This window comes from Sarcophilus harrisii, chromosome 4 (assembly GCF_902635505.1).
Source record: "Sarcophilus harrisii chromosome 4, mSarHar1.11, whole genome shotgun sequence".
Lineage (NCBI taxonomy): Eukaryota > Metazoa > Chordata > Mammalia > Dasyuromorphia > Dasyuridae > Sarcophilus > Sarcophilus harrisii.
Genome location: NC_045429.1, coordinates 55,702,936 through 55,722,668, shown reverse-complemented (window position 1 = coordinate 55,722,668; position 19,733 = coordinate 55,702,936). Strand labels below are relative to the sequence as shown.

At 36.3% G+C, this 19,733-nt stretch overlaps 1 protein-coding gene across 1 annotated transcript; it reads left to right on the top strand.

The window, feature by feature from the left end:
• Nucleotides 1-224: 224 nt before the first annotated feature.
• MPC2 (mitochondrial pyruvate carrier 2) lies at nucleotides 225-19,529 on the top strand. Its single transcript, XM_031936844.1, has 5 exons — nucleotides 225-587; nucleotides 8,841-8,881; nucleotides 14,032-14,116; nucleotides 14,707-14,818; nucleotides 19,297-19,529. The coding sequence occupies exons 1-5, from the start codon at nucleotides 479-481 to the stop codon at nucleotides 19,331-19,333; spliced, it is 384 nt and encodes a 127-aa protein (XP_031792704.1). The 5' UTR covers nucleotides 225-478; the 3' UTR covers nucleotides 19,334-19,529.
• The last annotated feature ends 204 nt before the right edge of the window (nucleotides 19,530-19,733 follow it).

Genomic DNA, 19,733 nt, shown 5'->3' with positions numbered 1-19,733 from the left:
AAGCGTAGCTTCTTTTGCCCTTCTCCAACATGGGCTCTGAAGCCGGAAGACTGAAATGACCGGTGGCCTCTTTCCTGGGTAACCCGCCCTTCCCCTGAAAGGGACCAATCACTGAGAAGGAAGTGAAGTGACGTCAGAGGTGGCGGCGGAGGTATCTCTCCTGGGAGTGGCGATTCGATGATGCTTTCGTGTCGGTTGCCATGACTCCTCCTCCTCCTCCTCCTCCTCCTCCTCCTCCTCCCCGGTGCCCTCCGCCCGTGGGCAGGGGGTGGGCCCGGGGTGGGCTTAGGCGGAGCCTCCGCCCCCTCGGCCTCCTCTCAGGCCTGGGGCCCCTCCGGCGCGGTGGTAGGAGGGGCGGTGCAAGTCTGCGAGAAGGGCACCCTGGGGAGCGGAGGAAGCCGGTGACTGAGGCTGGGAAAGGTTACAAGCTGCCCTTGGTCGGCCAGGGGAGCAGCTGCACCGCGTCTCGGCCGGGAGTATGGCCGCCTCTGGAGTCCGAGGCCTGCGGGCCAGCTACCACCGCCTACTCGACAAGGTGGAGCTGATGCTGCCGGAGAAGCTGAGGCCCCTTTACAACCACCCGGCAGGTAACGGCCGCAGTCGCCGCCGCGTCCCTTACCCCAAAGACTTACCTGGCGGCCGTGACCTCCCCTGCGGGTGTCACGCTCCCCCCCCCCCGAGAAAAAGCCCATGTCCTTTTTCACCTAACCCTCTCCCCCCAGATATCCTGCGACCCCCAAACTTCCCCGCACCCTGAAAACCCGAGCACTCTCTTCACGAAATGTCCCCCCACCCGCCAACATCCCATTCCCCTCCCTCAGGATCCCCCCTCTCCCCCAGCACCCCTAAAGGCTCCCGCTCCTTTGCAGTTGTGGTCGGCTGCATCCCAGACCTTCTCCCGTCCCCTCCCCCACCCCGCCCCGAAACGGGACTAGGGGGCCCGAGTCCGCCGCGGGTCGTTGGCCGCAGCTGCTGCTCGGGTGCCGAGCCCTCGTCTCCGTCCGGCGCCTCGGCTGGAGCGGGCGTCCCGGCGGCGTCTCCGGGGGTGTCGGGTCCTTGGGCCGCGCGAGGCGCTTTGGGGGTGGCCTCACTGCCTCGTCCCCGTCTCCTTGGGCATCCCTCTGTTAAATGGGCTTGCGTCTGGTGCACCCGGTCAAATGAGCGCCGCAATGCCCACGTTGCGCCAGCCCTACAGCACCCTGCAAAGACTATTAGCCTCAAAAAGAGGAAGCTGGTAGAGAGCGAGCCGACACGCCATGGGACTCCTAGCGAGCCCCTTAAGCTCAGTTTCCTCAACTGTAAAATGGAAATAATTAAATTAGCCCCTCTGTGGAAGGCTTGAGATGGGCCTCAATGTTTGTAAAAAGTCCTAGCACAGTGCCTGGCACGATTATTTTTGCATTTTGTACCAGTCCTGTAGATCCTCAGCAGCCTTCTAAAGAAATGACAGCAGTGAAATGGGTCTAACAAGGGAACCACTTTGGGACTGAATTTGTTCCAAGGTGTGATTCCCATTATTTATGCTGCTCGGTTTAGTAGAGGACAGATCTGGTCTATGAAGCAAGGCAGAGCTCGTTTTAAAGGCTCTCATTAAGTCACCCACTGGCTGTTACCGATCTCTTCCTGTCCCAAACTAGCAACTAGGTTCCATTCTCAGGCAATTGGAGAGATGTCTAAATAGAGATGTTTTCATTAGAAATTGACGTTTCTGGGACCCGTAGTGTTGGATCCCCGCAGGCAGACTGATAATGACTTTTTGAAAACCACAAATTAAAATTGTGTGAAATTATATATATATATATTTTTTTTTTTTTTAATTTTGTTAAACATTTTTGGTTACAGTTTAATTTGGTATCTCCTGCACTTAGGACTGCGTTTTTTGACTTCTCTGACTTAGACCAGTGAAATTACTCGTCTAGATTAGGGCAAAATAAATGACTTTTAAGTCATTTTAAGACATTTAAGTCATAAGCTAAGGGTCTGTAGCATGCTAATGTTGTACAGGTACTTAACTGACTGATGTTATTAATAGTAATCTGGATCCACTATGAAACTCTAAGGTATGGTTATGGAGGACAGAAAATTTCATTTTATTTTGACTTCTTTTCCCCTCTTTTTCTATTATTGTTTCAAGATCAATGGAAAAACACTGGCTTTGGAGTCAGAAGATCTGAGTTTCAATCCCACATTTACTGCCTCTGAGATCCTTGAGCCAAGTCACTTAACTCCCACCCACCCCACCCACCTCTCTTTCCTCTGTAATGCAGATTCAGGGGTCTTCAGCTGTAGATTTTGATCTTTTGTTCTGTGAACAAGTTTGACAATATTTTAAGCTTGCTGTGCCTTGTGACCTCTAAGTTTACCATTTCTATCCCAGGAGATGAAACAACTGTATATTCTAATAACATACCTTAAGGGTGCTTGTACCCATTTAACTGACAGTAGCACTTTTATGAGTTTTAGTCTTTAATTCAAATTAAAATGATTCCAACTTAGAATATCTTTTTTCAACTTTCTGCCTTCTCCCAAACCTGCTCTTCCTGTGAATAACTTATTTCTGTTTAGTGACATTTATATCTTCTCTACCAAGAAACTTGAATATTGTTTTTAGATGTGGTTTTAATACCTCAAGTGTTATAGGCCTTCATAGAAGGCCATTAATAAATAAATGCTTGATTAAATTTACTTTCTCATTTCTCTATTCCTACTGCCCTCACCATTCTAGTGACATTTCTTAATACCTTATACCTGTTGTTGTACATTATTTTGGAAGAAGGACAATGATATCAAGACGGTGATAATCACCGTCTTGATATCTTGATTTGCTTGAGAATTGGATTTAAGTGAGACAGAGTTTCAAAAAGTCTTAAAGAGTCATACTCTCCTGCAGTCATCAAAGTCCAGTGGCAAGACAAAAATCGAAAGGAGTGGTTATGGGTGACTTTGACTGGTCTTTCTAAATTAAGCTCTTTCCAAGGTCTATTTGTTTGAGGCAACTCTGTTCTATGACTAAGAGCTAGGTGAGTAAGAATTGAGACCTGAGATGACCTAATGTATCGTTACAAAAAATAATAATCTGGATTTCTGGCCTGAACAAAAACAATTGTTATTTGCATTCTTAAATCATCGAAATCTATGCCATGAGACACTGGGGCTTGGGCTGGAGGCTGTTATTGGCCATTCAATGAAAGCCAGAATGATTTGGGTTTGAAGACAAAGTAAAGTAGCTTCATTTGAAACAGTGTCTTGGTCTAGACAATCACTGGATTCCTTTGAAACCATTATTTTTTAAAAGCTTGTTTTTTTTTCCAAGAGAAGCTTTCATCCCTGCCAGGTGAATTTTTCTGGGCTAATTCTTCAAGCTCTCAGATCTTCCTAGAGTAGCTGTGTCATTTGTACAAAATGAAGGATTTTCAAGAACTAATAAAAGAAAAACAATGAAGAGACTCCATTAAAATTTTCTCTTATGAATCAGTCAAATTTTTTAAATAATTTGATGTAAGAAGTTAGGTAATTGGAATTTTTTAAATGTTCCATAAAGTTTTCCTTTAAAAACAAGATCATGTAATATCATATACATATATGTGAATGTGTTGAGTCCAGAAGGGTGGGAAAATTCCATGTATTATTAACAAATTTTAGTGATAGAGTGATAACCATGAACAAAACCAAAATGAAATGTTAGGGAAAATGGGGTCATGCAAGAAATGGGAAAGGAAGTGTCCTAATCTGGACCTGACTAAAGTCAGTCAGTCCCCTGATTGTTTAGGTTTGATATTGGAATATGGTTTAGGTTTGATTTGGATATGAGACACTTGTGGGTCTTTCAACAACTTTTAAGAGATTTTGAAAGTGTTGGCACAAATGCAATTGCATTTAAATGCTTAACTTTGAGTGGAGGGGATATCTTTGATGCAAGTTTCTGTGGCTATTCAAGGAAGTTGTTCAAATATCTAAGAGCAAAACTAAAGCTGATCTCAGTAGATTAAAGGATAAAGGGATATGAACAGGAAGTTTTTAAAGGAGGAAATTAAAAATATCAGCAACCATTTGAAAAAATGTTGGAATTATTAGTGGTTAAAGAAAAGTATATTAAGACAAATGTGTCTACTTCACACAAAACAATTATTGAAAATGACAAAGGAAAATGACATACATGGGAGAGGTTACACACTAAGGCACCATTGGTAAAGCTCTGAATCAGTCTAACATTTTGGAAGGTAATTGGGACCTATGCTCTAAAAGGCACAAAACTGTATGTACCCTTTGACCTAGCAATATTACTTGCAGATTGTCGTGTTATGGTTGTTTTTCTGGAGGTCTCTGGACCAGCCTTTGTTTCAGCAGATTAATCACCAGAAGAATAGCCAGGGATAAAGTCCAAATTCTTTATTTATTGTCTCCTTGTCTAGGGCTCAACTAGCTTGATTTCAATGGAGGAAATGCAGGAGGCCAGCCATCACAGTGATGTGAAATGGAGTGAATCTCTGGTCTCTAGTCCTCCCTTTTCTCCGAGTCTGATCCTGGCTGAGTTTGTCCCAGTTTATATGCTCCATTATAATTTATTAATCACCATGCTAAACTAGATAACCATTATTTTATCAATTCCACTGAGTTAGCACCTTATAAGAATCCTTGTTTCAAATACAGAGTTCTGGCTTATAACAGTAGGCCGACTTAAAAAAGGGCAAAGATCCAGATGGACAGAAACAGTTCTAGCAGTTCTTGCCATAGTGATAAAGAAGTACAAACTAATTGGTGCCCATAGTATGTGAATATAATAGAATGTTATTACCCCCTGAGAAATTATGGAAGGGAGTGTTGCAGAAAAACTTTGAAAGATCTGTACAAACTGGGAGTGTCATGCAAAGGGAGCAGAACTGAAGAATAACAGTCACAACAATCTTGAAAGACTTTAATAAGTGCAGTGACCAACTGAAGAACTAAAGATGAACCGTGCTACCCTCTTTCCTGAATGAGAAAGGTGATGGTTTCTGGATGCAGAATGAAACATGCTTTTTCAGACTTGACCAGTATGGGAATTTGTTTTGCTCAAATGTGCATATTTTTTCTCAAAAACTTGGTTTTTGTTGTTGTATTCTCAGTGGAAGAGAATAGAGAAGGCTTTAAGTTACCAGAGAAAGTTATTCAAGTTTTTAAACCTTTTATATTTAGTTTGCTTATGTATTGTGTGGCATATGGTGAAAGATACTCTTTTAAATTTAATTTTTGGCAGAATTATTTCCAGTTTACCAGCAATTTTTGTTAAATATAAAAACTCTTCTCAAATAACAACTTGTATTCTTGGATTTGCTGGACATTTTATAATAGTTGAACACTTACATGTATGATAATTTACAAAAATGGCAGAAACAAAAACTATTATGAAATATTTATCTTTTTTCTCTAACTTAGTCAATTGTCGTATATTTTTATTTGTTCCTCTTAGGTTTAACATCATATCTTTATGATTGAACATAAGGTTACCTACCTAATATTGACAGTAGTAGGACTTCAGACTTTAGTTCTAAAATTCATGGGCTATAGCAAATAATAAGCATTGCCTTCTGTCAACCAACAAGTTATTCAGCACCTATTATAGGTCAGACACTGTCCTAGACATGGGGAATACAAAGACAAAAATGAAATATTTCATGTCCTCAATACGTTTGGAAAGATAACAAGAATGCCCAAGAAACATATAAGAAAAGCGCATGATGACAGAACAATTTACATTTTATCCTAAAACTTAAGAGGAACCATTGGAGTTTATTGAACACTGTTAGATCTGCACTTTAAGAAAATTATTTTGGCAGTAGAATGGGTATTGTCATGTAAAGGAACAGGGGTCTCTGAGTGAGCCTTGGACCAGCCGTGGCCCACTGCCTTCTGATTTCATCAAACTTGACTAAAGAACCTATTCAAACTCTAAATAAATCACTGATAAAGAATAGATACTTTTTTGGTCTTAAACTTTAACACCTTCTTCTGACTCATATAGACTGGGGGGAAATTGATTATAATGTAGTATTCTAATCAGTTTCCTATTACTTATGTACATATTTATGTGTGTGTGTGTGTGTGTATGTCAAATATATATTCTCCAAACTAATCCTTTCGCTATAATTTATGTATTTCCTTTGTCAGTTTTTAGAGGACAGAATTAAAAATTAAATATTGTAATTGAACTATGATATCTAATATTCAGCTCATAAACACAATTTTTAAAAACGGGTAAGGAGCTTTTTTTCTGCTAGGGAGCATTTGGATATTTATAACATCATTTCTAGGCCATACAAAATTGTCAACTTAAAAAACTCACCATGGGAGGTGGTTGTACCTAGCTTTCAGCTCATCTTTGCCTTAAGGTATTGGGACCAGACTTTGCCTATCCTTTGTGTTTGTTTGTTTGTTTTTGCTGAGGCAATTGGGGTTAAGTGACTTGCCCAGGGTTACACAGTTAGGAAGTGTTAAGTGTCTTAAGATCATATTCGAATTCAGGGATCCTCCTGACTTCAGAGCTGTTTCTTTATTGACTGCACCACTTAGCTGCCTCTACCTACCCCTCTTTTAAAATAGAACTCAAGTCACATCCTCTGGAAAAAGTTTCCTCAATTTTTTTTCTTCCCTTCTGAATCAGTAAGAAATGACCTTTCCTCCCTCAGACTTCTCATAGCATTTAATTTGTTCACCTACATTGCATTTACATATCACTAGTTAATTTGTCTACCTTCTTAAGGAAATGTTCTGTAGCAAGTTGGAGAAATACTAGAGAGGAAACAGTGAACTAAAAAGCATTTATTTCAACCATAGACTAAGTACTTAAGCAAAAAAAATGAAGATCACCTCTGCCCACCAGGAGTTTATAGTTTTAAAAGAAAAGGAAATGAGAAAGTGATTAAAGAATAATGAAAAGTTGCAAGGAGTTTTTGTCAAGGAAGCAAAAGTGAGAAGATCTGGAGCATAGGTGTCAAAACTCCCTCTGCTGCAGAGCTCCCAAGTACAATTGGAACTGGATGAAAATGTAACTGGAAATACTTGTAAAAAATTAAAATAATAATACAATTCCATATAGTTAACTTGTGGTTTTCTAAATCCATATGTATTTCAGGAATGTGTTGCTAGGAAAGGCTTCTCTATGTCCACAGACAACCCTCAAAAAAAGCCCATGCTTAGGGGAATCTACCTGTATTCATTCCCCACCCCTATCACCAGAGTATGGGGTAGGGGGCTTCCTGGGCCTTTAGTTCATGGCTTTCCACAGGCTGGTGGCATCCTTCTCAGCTCTTTCTCACTTTGCTATAACTTATCAAACTATCACTTTATGCCTCCCAGAGGAGCTGTTAGTATCTCTTCAGCCTCTGATGTTATCACTTCTCTGCCAGTTTCCCACCTCTTAAAGTTCTTTTCCATCAAATCAGATCGCTATCTAACCCCTGCTACTAATGACTTGTGTAAGGCTATTGTCCTAGAACTGGAAAAAGGGCCCTGCCCTAGCCCTCTTCTGCAGCTAATGCCCGTAGCAAAGTAGTAGGTGTGAGAGGAAGTCTCCTGGCATTGTTGTTGGCCTCTCTCTATAGATAACCCAATAGGGAGGTTGTTGTTTGTCCTTGATTCTGGAGGAGAACTAGGTTGACTTCAGCCAGGAGATACCAGGACATGCAAGCAAATGGGATTGACGTAAGGGAGGAGTGGGCAAAGTCACCAGCCTCACTTTCTCTTCCAGTGGGATTTGAGTATCACCTCTCATCCATTTCCTGTATAAACCTAGACAGGTCACCTAAATTGGCAGTTCCCTGAGCATATTTAAAGAGATATGGTACTGAGAATGTGTCAGCAGGCCTTGGTAGAAAAGGTGAGTCAATTTTGGTAAGCCAATAGTTAGATTTTCATTTTATTCAATTTCTGCTGAACTTTAAATAAAGCCTATAATCACATGTGTATTTTTTTTAACCAAGATTGCCTCTATTTTAGTGTGGTTAATCTTTAAAAATAAAAGAGGAGAAATGGCTGGAGGAGAGGGGGAGGGAAGCTACAAGGAGGAGTTTGGGCAATGTAAAAAAAAAAAAAAATCAATAAAAATATATTTTTAGAAATTTATGAGAAGTCAAATGATTGGCTTAAATAGATCATGATGAAAACCTAGTGCTAATTGGCATTTGATTGACAGTTTTATTATATTTATAATAGGTCTAAACATTTATTTCTATAGTATAAATGGAAAGGTAGCCTAGTAGTAGTAAAAGCAAAGCTCTGAGAGACTAAAAACCTCAATCAGTGGTTACCTGCTTAATCTGAACTTGAGTTTCTTCACCTATAAAATTTAGGTAATATTACTCAGTAAGTTGCTGTAAGGAAAATATTTGTAAAAATTTCAAGAACTATGGAAATTAAAATAAAGGAGATAAAAATCAAAGAAAATATAGTTCTTGGTGATAAATTTTGTAAGTTACTAAAAATTGAGAGGAGGTCCTAGGTGACACAGTGGATAGAGTTTGGCCCTGGAATTCAGAGGATGTGACTTCAATCCAACCTCAAACTAGTACTAGATGTGTGATCTAGGGCAAGTCATTTAATTGATTTCCTCTATAACCAAAAAACCCTCAACAACAAAACCCAACCCTGCAAAATTTGAGAAATGAATTCACAAATTGATCCTTTGGTCCATGTGTGTGTGTGTGTATATGCACACATATATATGTGTATATATATATATATATATACACATATATATGCACATATTTATATCATACTTATTGATATATATATCAATAAGTATGATATAAATTTTATATGGCATATTGGGATTTTTATGTCTTAATTTTTCCCTTTCTTTTCAGGTCCCAAAACTGTGTTTTTCTGGGCACCAATAATGAAATGGGTAAGTTTGACTTTGGCAAATAAATGCCTGGATGACTATCCTTATTTTTTTTTAGCAACAGAATAGCTTATCAAGACCATATGTGAGTTTGTAAATTTAAAATATATTTTTTGTATGTCTTAAAATTACTTTATGGCAAATAATTCTCATCATTATCATTCTGAGGGGAGATGGTGGGTAGTGGTGGTAGTGGGGGTGGGGGGTGGGGGTGGTTGTGTGAGCGGGTGTGTGTGTATGTGTGTGTGTATGTGAGAAAAAAAGAGAGAGAGAAAGAGAGAAACTTTAAGGGGTATTAGTAGCATCAGGAAATAATAAAACTTCAGTGCTATGAACTGAGGGCTACACCACGAAACTAATTTAGCTTAAATTAAAAAAAAAAAAATGTTCCAGGCATTTTTTATTATTAAAAAGCTTACATTACAGGTTTTAAAGTATTAAAAATAATTTCTACCCCAAAGTTAATTTTTTTAAATGTGAAAGCTAGAGTGAAAGTTAGCTTGGCTCATTATTTACTTTAAAAGACTTTTAGGGTTTTAATTTTACTAATAAACTAATAAACTAAAGTTTACCATGTTGATATCTAGACAACTTTTCTATGTTGTTACTCCTCAAATTATGTTGCAGCAAATCATGACAGTACTAACTGTAAGCATAGCCCTCACTATTCCTATAATAGGTAAGATAGGAAACTTTTTGAACCTGGTAAAGAATAATAAGAATAAAAATCATTTGGAAAAATAAAAGATCTAGACTATCAAGGGAAGTGATAAAAAAAAAAAAAAAAAGAGGTGAGAAGGGGCAAAGATAGCACTTCCAGACTCCAAACTACGTTATAAAACAACAGTCATCAAAACTATCTGATACTGATTTTTTAAAATAGAGAGATAGACCAATGCAACAAAATAGACAAAAGTGTATAAAGCCTGAACTAGGGTGGCTATGTGAGTATTGATAAGGGAGTTAGGTGGGGCAGTAGATAAGAGCACTGAGTGAGCTTGAACTCAAGAATACTTGAGTCCAAATCCAGTTTGAGATATTTATGCTAGCTGTGTAAACCTTGCAAGTCATGTGTGCCTCGGTTTCTTCATCTGTAAAAATGGGAATAATAGAAATAGGGAGATTAAGAGAGGAACATAGATAGCTTCAAGAGGAAAATTGTTTTGGAATTTTGTTTTTGTTTTTTAATGTTTAGCTTGAGGTGCCTAGGGTACAGTATGTTTGGAGGTAATCTAATTGATAGTTTATAATGAGGTTTTAGCACTCTGGAGAAAGATATGGCCCAGATTTGGGTATCATATGCATAGAAATTAAGCCAAGGGGAATTGATGAGGTCACAGAGAAAGAAAAGAAGGGAGTAAGAAGGGAGAAAGACTTAGAGCCCTTGAGTGAATTCACATTTTGAGTAGAATGTGGATGGTTTAACCGATGAGAGGAGAAAACATTATCATAAAAATCTACATGGTAAGAGGATGGTTGATAGTGTTGTATGCTGAACTGAGGTCCTAAAGGGTTAAGAGATTGTTGGTACCTTTAGAGAGACCACTTTCAGTTGGCATCTGATTGCTAAAAGAGTGACTGAGGGATGCTGACTTGGAAACAAGAAAAATAATAAACCTATTTACAGCTTTTTCTAGGAACTTAACTATGAAAAGACAGATAATAGTCAAGTAAGGAGTTTTTTTCTTAAGGTTAGAGATATTGATCAAAAACAGATTATATGATTTTTTTAACATGTTTAAAATATACTAGATTACTTGCCTTCTAGGGGAGGGAGTGGGAGAAAGGAAAGAAAAAATTTGGAACACAAGGTTTTGTAAGGGTCTATGCTTAAAAAATTATCCATGCATATGCTTTGAAAATAAAAAACTTTAATTAAAAAAAAAAACAGATCATATGTCACATTATATACCTTTTGTATATCTGAATATACATAAATATCTATGATTTCTATCACTAATCAATCCATGTTTTCAAGGAATTTTTCCTTTTAAAACAAATATGCATATAAAAATTTGGGGGCTGCCATATAATATTAAAATAGATGACATAGTGGATTGAGTTTGGAATACCTGGGTTCACATTTAACTTGAAGCATTCATTAGGTATATGATCCTGGCAGGTAGTTTAAAACTGTCTGTTTCAGATTCCTCATCTATAAAATTGGAAAAATAGCACCTATCTTCTAGAATGGTTGTGAATATAAAAGGAAATAATATTTTTAAAGCATTTTTGGAAATCTCAAAAATGCTATTATTATTTATATGTTCTTTCCTTACCTAATAATTCATTTAAAACAGTAAGGAAGGCCATACTTTTCTTTTTTGTGTGTGTGAACCCTTGTAAGAAATATTTCTAAAGCCCTATTCTCATGTCTCTTCATGACATGGTGGTAGCCTTCAGTTACCAAAGTTCACAGTCTTTTAGCTGAGTCCCTACCTAGCTAGAATGTCTTTGAGTACAACCCTTGTGGTGATAAGACTTTATATCTGCTGTCAGAAATGATCATCATTAGGTTGGCCTCAAAATAAATTAAATTATTGACTAAAGCAATCCTCAAAGCTATCCACATTGCCAGAGGAAGTAGTGAAAAAACAGATCTTTGAAGTGTTGAAATACTTTTTTTTTTTTTTGTTATATTTTTTTTTTATTTAATAGCCTTTTATTTACAGGATATATACATGGGTAACTTTACAGCATTAACAATTGCCAAACCTCTTGTTCCAATTTTTCACCTCTTACCCCCCCCACCCCCTCCCCTAGATGGCAGGATGACCAGTAGATGTTAAATATATTAAAATATAACTTAGATACACAATAAGTATACATGACCAAAACGTTATTTTGCTGTACAAAAAGAATCAGACTCTGAAATATTGTACAATTAGCTTGTGAAGGAAATCAAAAATGCAGGTGTGCATAAATATAGGGATTGGGAATTCAATGTAATGGTTTTTAGTCATCTCCCAGAGTTCTTTTTCTGGGCATAGCTAGTTCAGTTCATTACTGCTCCATTAGAAATGATTTGGTTGATCTCGTTGCTGAGGATGGCCTGATCCATCAGAACTGGTCATCATCTAGTATTGTTGTCGAAGTATATAATGATCTCCTGGTCCTGCTCATTTCACTCAGCATCAGTTCATGTAAGTCTCTCCAGGCCTTTCTGAAATGAGCATCAGTTCGTGTAAGTCTCTCCAGGCCTTTCTGAAATCATCCTGTTGGTCATTTCTTACAGAACAGTAATATTCCATAATTTTCATATACCACAATTTATTCAGCCATTCTCCAACTGATGGACATCCATTCAGTTTCCAGTTTCTAGCCACTACAAAAAGGGCTGCCACAAACATTCGTGCGCATACAGGTCCCTTTCCCTTCTTTATAATCTCTTTGGGATATAATCCCAGTAGTAACACTGCTGGATCAAAGGGTATGCACAGTTTGATAACTTTTTGAGCATAGTTCCAAACTACTCTCCAAAATGGTTGGATTCGTTCACAACTCCACCAACAATGCATCGAAATACTTTTTTAAAAAGAAGTTTATCATTATGAAAGAAATGAAATAAGAACATTGTAGAGAAAATGTATTGAAAATTACAGTTTTACTACTACTTTGTTTGATGTAGTCTCCTCTAAATTTCCAATACATATCCTTTATATATTTCATTTCTTTACTACATGATTAGAAAAACAAAATTTGCTTTTCTACATAACTTTGATCTGTTATTGGTGCTTGTACAGTTAATCACAGGATCATAAATATATTGCTTTCTCCTTGTAATCCTATGATAATAGATACAGAACCAGAAGAAATTAACAACTTAATTTAGAAGATTGATTCATTCTTTGTATGCCCACAGCCTAGCATACTACCTGGAACATAGATAAATAATAAATCTTTGTTGATTAACTGATAAAATTACTTTTATATACATTCATATCATTTAATATTGTGATATCAAAAATCTTCAAAATTTGTTTTATACCCTGATTACTTACTGGAATTTGGACCTACATGCAAGCAGATTTGAATTCAATCAAAGGATTAAAGGAAATCGAGATCCTTTGCCTTCCTCCAAATTTATAGACTTCCTGGAAAATTAGTATGAGACCATTCCCTAGAAAGGAGGCAAAAAGGATGAAAAATAGTTACCTAACTACCATTTTGCATCCTCAATGTAAGGGCCATCACAGGTACTGTAGTTAATAATTTTCTTTTATTTTTCTATAATTTGTTCATTTTTTCCTTTTTTTTTTTTTTTTTAAAGCTAAGCATTGTTTCTAAATGTTTGTGTGATGATTTTTATTGATGGTTTTAAATTTCAGTCATTTTAAAAAAAAAATTATCTTGACTTCTGTATAGCACCAAACCCCCAAATACACTCCTTCTGCCTTCTCCTTACCCACAATCTAATTCTGTCCCCATTTTGTAGGATAGATGGGGGGGGGGGAGGGGCTGGGAGACATGAACTGGAAAACTAGAAGAGAGAGAGGAAGAGTAAGGTAAATTATAGGATTAGGATCAAGGTTTTAAAAAAAAGTTGAATTTGTCATCATTTTGAAAGCTGGTTGTATTCATTTTGAAACTGAGTCAACAGTCTTTCCTTGTACTGATGTGATTAATTGAAAAATAATTTAATTGCTTGGTTTTTAAAACTCATGACCTTTCCTAAAATATGCTTTTATAGATATTTTTGTTATCTACATAAATTTGATTGTTTACAGTGTCTAAGAGCATGCATAAGAAATATTAGACTTTGTTAAGAAACTCAAAGATTAAAAAATAGCTTTTTTAAAGAACATGCTTCAAATTCTAATGCAGCTTGCTCTAGAAATGTAATGAAAACATGACTATACTTTTCTAAGTGAGGCAAAGATATATTTGCAATAGTTCTGATAATTTCTTGAATAAATCATGTTAAAGGTATAGAATGTATTTGGAAAAGGAGCCTTGTGCTTTGATATTTAAGCCATATGACACAAATATATTTAGTTTGTTGTTCTGAAGTAAAAATTTTCCTGTATAATTTTTCAAAAACAACAATAATTTAGAAAACCAAATAATGGAGAGAGGAAGACTTATGTATCAATAGTCTCAAAGTAAATTTACTTGTATCATTAATTGTGGGTTATGGTTTGTGTATTTTCCAGGGGTTGGTTTGTGCTGGATTGGCTGACATGGCCAGGCCTGCAGAAAAACTTAGTACCGCACAATCTGCTGTATTGATGGCTACAGGTGAGTATTTAGAATCTTCCCTTATGCCATCCATTTTTATTTTAAAGGTACTTAACAAAAGGCAGCTTGGTATAGTGCAGAGAGGATCAGCTTTGGGGCAAGGTGATATCTGGTCTCTTGACAATTATTAGCTATGTGACCCTAGTTAAGTCATTTTACTTCTCATGTTCTTCAGGTAATTCTGTAGGACTATCAATTGCAGAAGGGCTGCAGTTCTACATCAAGTAGAGGTAGATTTTCAACTTTGTGAGGTTCCTACACCAAAGGAAATTACAGATCTTTTTCAAAAAATTTTATTTAATGCTGTATATGAATTTTTTTTGGTAGAATGAAGTGAATCCTATAAATCTTAAGGTAGAGGAGGGGGGGAGAATTTTCAGATAGTTTTACTTTTTGAAGAGGAAAAAAGTATTTTTCATCCCACTGGATAGAAATCTCTTAATCACAAGGGGTGTGCATTGGAGGGAAGGAGAAATCATGGTATCACATTGCCGTCTCACATTTATGGTCTTTTTACATTTCTTACTATTTAACACAACAAATTGAGTCATTCCAACACTTTGTTTCTTTTTTGTTTTTTGTTTTAACAGGGTTAATTTGGTCCAGATACTCCCTTGTTATTATTCCTAAAAACTGGAGTCTATTTGCCGTTAACTTTTTTGTTGGTGCCGCAGGAGCTTCTCAGCTCTTTCGTATATGGAGGTATGCCTGTTAATATTTAAGCATATATATATACTTCAAAAAAAAAAAAGTCTTACGTTGTGATAAAAGTCATTTTATACATAAAGTTGAATACACAGACCCAATAATGTTTTCCCTTTAAAGTAACCATTATTCATTGATATGTTACAACTAAACTACATTATAGCCCATTCAATGAATAATAAGGGTATGTAATTATATAAAGTAGCCTTGTATATGGCCCAAGGTAATAAATGTCCAGAAAGGAGTTTACAAGTTGTATAACAAAGTCATGAAAAACAGAATTGAAATAAATTTGTTAAAACACATTTCCATTGTGTCAAAAATACCAAAGTATTTTTGTAATGTTTGATCAACTTTTGCACAAATTTAAAATCATTAAGTAATATTGATTATTCTATTTTCAGGGAAAATTCAATTCAATAAACATTTATTAAGTACCTGATTATGTGCCTGACACTGAAATGAGGATTGGGGGGGAGGGGAGGAGACACTTCCTGCCCTCAAGGAGTTTAGAATCCATTGCAAAAGAAACTGAAAGTTAGGGGTTGGGAATTGAATAGCTAGTAGAGCTGCAGTTCTGAGGCTGTTACAAGTGAGTTACAAAGTCCAGCCTGCCCTGTGCAAAGGAAAGCTTTGGAGGGAAGGGTGTGATGTTCAGACTCCAGCTTTGGGGTACAGGAGGCTGAGGAAGGTGGGAAGGAAGGTATAGAATATCACCAATTCCACAGATTTAATATTGTATATAGTCAATATCTTAATAGACAAAAGTAAGAACTATCAGAAATTAATAAATTACAAAGATAACCCAAAAGATAACCCAAAGCATGAGTCCCCTTAAAGCAGTCCCTTACCATTAGTCTTGACATCCACTGAGAAGGAATATACAGTCTACTTTAGGATGGTTTTAATTGTTATGAAGCTTTTCCTTTTTTCTTTCTAAATCTTATGTTTTATAATTTCTATGGACTGGACCTAGTTCTGCCTTCCGGGGCTAAACATAACAAATGTCTCTGTGCTCTTCCCCTTTCACATAAAAACTTCAAATAGTTGAAGACAGTTTATCATGCTTCTCCAACTTTTTCATTTCCATTGGGCAGGTCTTCCCTTCCTCGGGTTAAATATTCTCAATTGTTTTAATTGATCATCATATAGCAATCATGTACAACTCCTCTTAACTAGTGGTCATTTTCCTGAATCCTTTCTAACTTGTTAATGTCCTTTTTTTTCTCCCCAGAATTAATCAGATGAGCTCTGACTTTCCGTAGGAGACAGAACTATTTAATTCCTTGCTCTAAAAATATTTCTTGTTCATGTAGACCAAAAATGTATTAGACTGTCATCTTTCCCACATCAATATCACACATATAGTCATTGAATTTGCTACTCAAGAAAATCCCCAGGTCTTTTTCATAATGTACTGCTTTCTAGATCTTCCCTCTTTTCAACCTATGTGAGTTTTTGCCTCAATAATGTAAAATTGGCATGAGAACAAGATTTAGTCTATTTATAGTCTACTCTCAGACATTCTTAACTTTCTTTTGATTAGCTTTTTTGGTACCTTTAATGGTCTTTTTTTCCCCCAATTAATAAGCATTTATTTTCTTACCTAACAATAGGGAAAAAACCCAACAACCTTGTAACTAATAGAAGCAAGCAAAACAAATTCTACATTAGCCATATCCAAAAATATTCTCATTTTCCATCTTGAATCTGTAACCTGTGTGTTGAATCAAGTCAGAAAGCATTTTTTTTAGCCATATATAATTTTCCTTTAATTTTTTGTAATGTTTGAGTTCCAAGCTGTTTCCCTCCCTCCCCACCCCACTGGGAAGAAAGCCAACTTTTGACACAGGTATATATGGGAAACCATACAATACATATTTCCATATATCTGTTCTTTCTCTGTAGGTGGATAGCATCTTCATTCATAGGTCTTTTGTAATTTATTTGAATATTCTTATAATTCACAATAACTTAGTCTTTTACATTTATTCTTCAAACATCTCCAGTCATGCTGATCTTTATCTTGCCACCATATCCAAATGGCTCTGGAGGAAAATGAAGCTGGGGACTTTGCACTCTCTCACTTAAATCCAACTCTTGGCATCACTTCCCAGATGTCACTCTGGCTTTCCTTAATTGGCCAACTCTAGGTCCTGAGCTAAGCCCCAATTCGTCATTGTTTGAGTCCAGATTGATTCAGAGTGGATGTAAATAGAATTGTTTGTGTTTGACCAGAAACCCTGAGGGTCTTCCCCTCCCAGGTTGATTTTTTTCCTCCCTTACACTGGCCCTAATCACTTCCTTGGACAATTCTCAGTCTGAGAATTGTTAAAAAGACCTGAGACTTCTCCAGTCTTCAAGAATAAAAAACCAACTACAATAATCACCTTGGCAAACAAACTTACTAAGGGTATTTCTAGGTCAAAGAGTATATGCAAATTTATAATTCTTTGGGTTTATTTCCAGATCAAACTCCAAAATGATTGGATCAATTCACAGTTCCACCAATAATGTATTAGTATCCCAATTTTTCCACATCCATTCCAACATTATTTATTTTCCCTATCATTTTAGCCAATCTAATAGGTGTGCAATGGTATCTCAAAGTTGTTTTGCCTTTCTCTAAAAAGTAATAATTTAAAGAATTTTTAATGACTACATTTGATTTCTTCCTCCAAAAACTGCTTGTTCATACCTTTACCATTTATCAATTGGAGAATGATTCATTCTTACTAATTTGACAAATTTCTGAAAAATGACACCTTTATCTGATAAACTGTCTATAAAAACTTTTTCTTAATTTTCTATTTTCTTTCCAATCTTGGCTACAATGATTTTATTTGTACAAAAACTTTGATTCAATGTAATCAAAATTATTCATTTTACATCTCACAATGTTCTATATTTTTTTATTTGTAAATTTTTCGGTCCATAAATCTGATAAATAATATGTTCCATTTTCTTCTTAATTTACTTATATCTCCCTTTATGTCTGGTCATATATACATTTTGACCTTATCTTGAGTTTTTGGAAGGGACAAATAACTCTGATTATCTTGTAGATCATACATTGAAAGAAGTTCTCTTGGTATCAGGATTCTACTTTTATATAATTTCCTTCACTTTGCTGGAAATGTAACCTTTTTCTTCTATGACCTTAATTTTCACATAACCAACTCTGACATAGATTTTCCTTTATTTCTTAAAGTACTCCTCTCATTTTAATTCAAATATTATTTCCTTTTAATTATAAATCTTTTGATTAGGAGAATTTTTTATGCTTTCAAATTTTACAAAAGGTTTAGACTTAAAGACTTTAGAGATCACTGGTGGTGTAATTAATTGATAGAGCCTTGGGCCTGAGTTCAGATCCAACCTCAGACACTTAACTCACTCTGATTCTGAACAAGTCACTTTACCTGGGTCTGCCTCGACTACCTCAGCTTGAAAATAGGGATTAATAGCACCTACCTCCCAGAATTGTTATAAGAATCAAATGAAATAATATTTTAGAATGCTTAAAATAGTGCTTGGCACAAAGTAGGTGCTTAATAAATGCTTGTTTTCTTTCTTTCCTATATGAAATTATAAATCTAGTCCCTCAGCTGATTGATTCCACTCTTGACTTTTTTTTTTCCTACAATGATTTTTATTTTGGTACCTTTATCTGAATGTGACTTGATAATTTTTTTTTTAATAAGATGGCATGTGCAGTTTTTGAATTCTGTTATCAGTTTGAATATCTGAGCTAGTCTTTGACCAGAAATGACCATTATATGTAGGACAAGATTGCTGGGATTTTTGGAATATGTTTTATGAAGCCAGGACATTTTGTAACCCTTTATTAATGAGCAGTTAACTTCTTCAGTATATCATGAGGACTCTGTATTTTTATTTTTATCATAATTGCCTCAACTTTTTTGCAGTTGGAGAAAATTTTAGCATGATTCAGCTAAGAGGATTGTTGTAGGTTTGGAATTCAAAATCAGTAGACATAGTTCTAAAGGGAGTGGGCACAAGTTTATTTATGCACAGAACCTTGATTTAAATAAGACATAAGGGAAGAGGAAACTCAAAGCATAAAAGTAATACACAATTAACAAACACAGTGGCTGCCATAGTACACTATAACAAACAAACAACATACAACATGCATCACCACCACTGTGAGGAAGCACTAACATTGGAATTCTTTTTCTGGGATTCCTATATAGAGTCCGGAGTGGGAGACATTGCTAGGCAAGATATAGAGTGCTATCTAGCTGGATTCTCAAAGACTCTTTCCACTAAGGGGAGTTAATTCCTAGTTAGGCAGACAAATCTCTGGTACAACTTTACCTTCTGCTTATTCTTATACTACATGGATTTAGAAGCTGAAAACTTGACTAGACTCCTGAGTAAAAAAACAAAACTGCTTTCTTCTCTCCTCTTCTTACCCAGAGAAATATTTGCTGTCTTGTTTCTATTCATAGGTATAAACGGGAGCTAAGAGCTAAAGAAGATTTGTAAAGGACTCTTGATCTGCTGAACAAATCCAGGAGCAGTTATCACCACCAAAGGGACCTAGTTTGATTAATTTTATTATTTGGTTTTCAAAAAGATAATGCTAACAATGTTAATGTTCTGCAGATAAGACTGAAAAAGTAGCTATTATATTTAGTACCTTGATTGAAATGAAAATAAAATACATTTTAGTAATGTTTTATCTGTTTGTATAATTCACTAAAGGGCTCATTGATGTTCAGGAGTGTTTGAAATTTCTATCTACTCTACATATGGCCCCTTCATATTTGCCTCTCAATAATTGGGCTGCCTCTGTGGAACACATTCCATTGGTCAACTAGGGATAGATTATTTGCCTAAGAGCAGCTGTTCGATGAGACGGAGGGGAGAATAAAGATGTATCTGG